Source organism: Opisthorchis viverrini (assembly GCF_000715545.1).
Source record: "Opisthorchis viverrini unplaced genomic scaffold opera_v5_624, whole genome shotgun sequence".
Classification (NCBI taxonomy): Eukaryota; Metazoa; Platyhelminthes; class Trematoda; order Opisthorchiida; family Opisthorchiidae; genus Opisthorchis; species Opisthorchis viverrini.
Window position 1 is genome coordinate 72,600 of NW_008752294.1, and position 4,801 is coordinate 77,400.

At 47.3% G+C, this 4,801-nt stretch overlaps 2 protein-coding genes across 2 annotated transcripts in view; one reads left to right on the forward strand and one right to left on the reverse strand.

Moving 5' to 3' along the window:
• The window catches only part of T265_11884 (hypothetical protein), a gene marked incomplete at both ends in the record, with an annotated part of 59,849 nt that overhangs the window by 14,565 nt on the left and 40,483 nt on the right, over positions 1–4,801 (forward strand). The window contains one exon of the mRNA XM_009178696.1: positions 940–1,173. Coding sequence (XP_009176960.1) covers positions 940–1,173 — 234 coding nt within the window. The remainder of the gene's footprint in view (positions 1–939; positions 1,174–4,801) is intronic.
• Positions 1–4,801, reverse strand: part of T265_11883 (hypothetical protein) — a gene marked incomplete at both ends in the record, with an annotated part of 33,601 nt that overhangs the window by 11,363 nt on the left and 17,437 nt on the right. The gene's annotated exons all lie outside the window — the stretch shown is intronic.

Genomic DNA, 4,801 nt, shown 5'->3' on the forward strand with positions numbered 1-4,801 from the left:
TGTCCAGCACCAGAAGCTGCGTTAGTTGGGACATGTGTTACGTATGCCGAAACACCGTTTGCCGAAGAGAGTGCTGTTTTCCATGCCCAACTCAGAGTGGCGTAAACAGAGAGGTGGCCAACTCTTGACTTGAGTATGAAGGAGATCACGAAACGCTTGGGTACTGTCGGTGCTACCCGCTGTGTAATCCTCACTGTGCCTGGTTGGAGACAATACAAGATATGACTAGCGTTCTTGTTGTCAGTTTCTATCCAGATCTCTTGAGTTAATGTCTGGAGGTATAGGCACCTCGGAATGAATGTGGTAAGCTAGCACTAAGTCCCTTCCCCGTCCACCTTTATTCTTTTCTTTACAATAAGGCTTTCAAATAAGTCATGGTTGTACGGCAGCGAATCATCAGTGTTGAACACTGATATCATGTTGTCGATGAAGATGATGACTACATATTGGACAGTATTCTGATTGTGGGACAGACCTTCGATACTTGTAGTACCACGTTTAGATTGCAATAGATCCTCTTTTGTGATGAAGTGAGTTGTGTGTTGTGCGTTTGGTCTGTCACTACCATGGCCTGGGATGGGGGGGTCAGTGAGCGCTGCTCAACTTGATCATCGTAAGACGTTGGTGTAAATACCGATACCGTCCCCCAGCAAATACGCCTCTCAGTAACCTCCGACCCCTTCTTTCGGTTTGTTATTCTCCCATTTCACAAAACAGGTACTTTGATTCAGTTACAACGACCACAATGAGTCTAAGCAATGCATTCGCCCACCGACTGTGATTTGTTTTCTGCGCAAATCATTGTTTGCACTGTAGGTTCATTCTTCCGTTTAAGTAATCAGACACTACATTTTACGCTTAGAACATTTTCTAGCACTATTATCTACGCGGATGCATATATGTTTCATGTTTCCCCCATGCTCTGTCTTCCCCGATCAGATGGCAGGATTTCTGCAGTCCTTAGCTCATCGCTTTGGGGTGAATGTGATATGTTATGACTACTCAGGCTACGGCGTGAGTACCGGCCAACGGTTAGAAGAGAATTTGTACGCGGATGCGGAGGCCGTGCTGCGAGAGCTCCGTGAACGATTCAAAGTGCCTCTGGAGCAAATCGTACTGTATGGTCAGAGTATCGGAACCGCGCCGACGGTTGAGTTGGCGACAAAATATAAGGTTTGTTGTGTCCCATTTTCCCCTTTGAACCTCATAACCCAATGTTTGCTAGGCCGTGAAGATATACTTGTACTGGTGCATAATCGATACATAGCTTATGAATGTCGTAGAGCATGATGAACACTTTCTCTAGCAAGCAAAATTGTTTTCTGACTTCATTGTTTAAACCCCTTTGTCCGTATGCACTTTAGACAACTCTTCTACTGGTCCGTTGCAGATTATCGCTGGACTATCTTGCTTATCGACTGTTCTTCCGTGACATTCCAACTCAACTTTGTTATTGTTATATTACCTGATGCTTCCTTGTCCTGCTCTGGCGGATTGGGGCTTCGAAATACTCGTTGGGTGTTTATCCAGACATAGGGCATTCCAAGTCGAACTCCGGGTGGATATGTCATCTTTCATGAGACTGATGGGACTGATACAGCTGTACAGGTAGGCAAACTTGTCTACTACCTCAATTGGCTCATCCGCAAGCATGAGGTCAGGGTTCGAGCCCACTCAGTCCTGGAATAGCACTTTACACTTTCCAGTTGTGAAGCGCTTGTTTGCGTTACCACGGCATCAGACCAAAGAAGAGCCATGTTGTCTGCGTACTCAATGTCTGTGAGCCAACGCCCGAGAGCACTTCGACCCTACAGGCATTAGAGACCGGTAGTGAGACCTTCATAATCCATCAGTGACGAAGTTAAGGAAAGAGGGGCAAAGAGGGTAGCGTTGTCTGACACCAGTCGATGTGGTGAACTCACACGAGAGCTTCCTGTAGACCTCCACAAGTCCGCGGAAGTTGGCGTACAGCGCCTTAAGGAGAGTGAAGAATTTGGGGGGCACACCTTTGCTCCACTGACTGCATGATGCCTGATAGTCGACAGGATCGAAGACAGATTTCAAGTAAAAAAAACAACCGCTGTTGGTTGCTGGAAACAGTTTTGCTGTTCCAGAATCTGTCGAATGGTAAAAATGTGATCGATGCATCCGAGGGTTAGGTGTCATCTCTCTGCAGGTAAACCAATTCATCTCATGTCAATTGTAGTTGGGGACAGATTCCTGCACTTTAATCCAGTTGACTGCTACGCATCGCGAGTGAAATTCCATTCATAGGTCTCATTCGTTCCACGATCACGCCATGCATGCCAGTCACCGATCAGCTGCTACCCTGGACCCAACACCCCCCTCGATGGTCTTTCGTCAGCATTGACTTTGATAGTTTGTGCACCTGGCACGTGCATCTTTTTATTACGGATAAAGTTAGTCTGTGTTAGTTGACTTCTTAAATTTCACGGCGAAACTGGGTCATCAGGAAATCTGGCAGTCGAATTCGACATCCGGTGGGCGATGAAGCATACGTTTAGGGTCTGTCAGCTTCAGGTCACTGGTTCCCAGGCTTATGTTGATGTTTCTGTGTATTTACTCGATTCGGTTCATCGATTTTCATGCCATCTTGGGTGCGTCGACCTTGAATGTCTCATTTAACAAGAAAAGTCCATCCGAAGGGTACAAACAGTTATTGGTGTGTGGGGTTGGTAGTGGGTTAGCCTGCACAAAACTTGTTTCGTTTTTCGTTACATGCTAATGTAGAACGGACGGTAAGTTCATGGAAATGGAGGGGATCTGGAAGGACAAACGCCTTCCTGGGAGGCAGCCGATGCGGCAAGAGATTTTTCCTCATGAGCCTGCACAAAACTTGTTTCCTTTTTTTGTTGCATGCTGATTTAGGACGAACGGTAAGTTCAACTTCCGAAGGGGAAGGAGATCTGGAAGGACAAACGCCTTCCTCGGAGCCAGCCGATGCGGCAAGAGATTTTTCCTCATTGTAAGAACCTTCGATGAAGCTGGTTGGCAAAACGGTCCATTTCCTACTACCCCAAGTAGCATTGCTCATTGTCATCGGTCACTCTGAAACGGCCCTTGACGCTGACGGTACTGAACAGCCCTTCCGGATATGGCCCAATTGGTAGCGTAGTTTAGTGACTAACATGGCGTCAGACCACTAGATCTCCACATGGTTTATGGCATTACGCAATGGGACAGAAATTGGATGACTATTTGTTTAGGTCTGGCTGGCGATCATGCTTCATGGGCAGCAGTGGTCGGAATATTCTTGGAGCGCAGTCATCCTTCATTAGAGGTAACTCGTTGTTCTTGCACCTGGATCAACAGTAGGGAGTCTGGCCATAGGATGAAGAAAGTCTGGATCACGCTTGCCAATTTGCGCCGCTCTTAGCATTGAAAGAACCGCATGGTTCAATCGCATGTACCAGGTTGCACTACGGGCTAGCTTGTTGTATAGCCGCAGGAAAAGGCTTCTGCAGGCAACCATTCTGTAAAGTCTTCGGGTCTTTAATGACCCCTGTTTCAGGGCTGTCGCTAGTGTCGACTATTATGAACGAATTGATAACGAGGCAATTAACAGGCAGGTTTTTGATTGCGCACCAGGAACGCATTGAGCGCTGGAAACTGTCTTGTCTGACCTGTGTACTGCGTTCCTGAACCATTGTCGGACAAGTGTGCTGGTATTCTCCTTTAGAACTGTGACAGTTGCAATTTGGCTGGGCGGTATGGAAAGCCTGGGTTCTATTGGGATTGGGTGCCTTCTGGGATTTAGCTCCCGCGACTACCTCTGTGACTGACTGGAGACGCTGCAAAGGTCTTCGTGTTGTTCACTTTTATCCAGATTGTCTGAGAGATCCTTTGGAGATACAAGCTCCCCATAATGTTTGTAAGAGCCTGATACCAGGTCCCATCACCTCACCATCCTTTTTTCCACCTTAGACCGCTTTTTATAAAGAAACCAGTCTTTGTTTGTATTGTCAACGTTTACGTCTCTGACTGTGGTAGTGGGGTTTGTGACAGCAACTCGGTATGCAATAATTTACTCAAACTAGAATGCGCCACCAGTTGCTGTAGACGACCGACTCATTCAGGGAGCTCTAATCTTACTACTTCGCGACAACTTTCATCTTATGGGAGGTGGGCTGGCTCTGAGGATGTTCCAGATGGCCAGAACCCATGGAAAACAGCCCGTGGTAATGTCTGAGCGTGGCGTTATTCAGTTACTTTCCCCTTACTGGGTACCGTAGACGACATGGAGGCTTAGTGATTCAACCTCAGTCCCAGCCGTTAAAAACTAGGTTCCCAGCTGGAAAATGTGGACATCCTGAGACAAACAGCCCGAATGTCTGAGCGTGGCGTTATTCAGTTACTTTCCCCTTACTGGGTACCGTAGACGACATGGAGGCTTAGTGATTCAACCTACCTCACAGCCGTTAAAAACTAGGTTCCCAGCTGGAAAATGTGGACATCCTGAGACGGGTTTTAAGATTCACACCACAACGACTGGTGGCCGAGGCGGTGGAAATCGCCAAGCATCCCAGTGTGAATAGAATAGAGGGGGTAGAACTTGCAAACGTGTGGAGAGCGGTCTTAGATCAGCCGAGATGACACGAGGCGGTGTGCAGTTATCGGCGAAATCGCCTGGGTCTAAAAGTACAAAATCCAAGTAGCCTTAGATCCAATTAACCAGCCCACCCCCATCCCCAAACTAATTGTCCCAGCACCCTTGGACGAACACAGGTGAACGAAATCTGTGAACGACCCCAAGAGGAATTTTCCATTAAGGTGTCCTAGA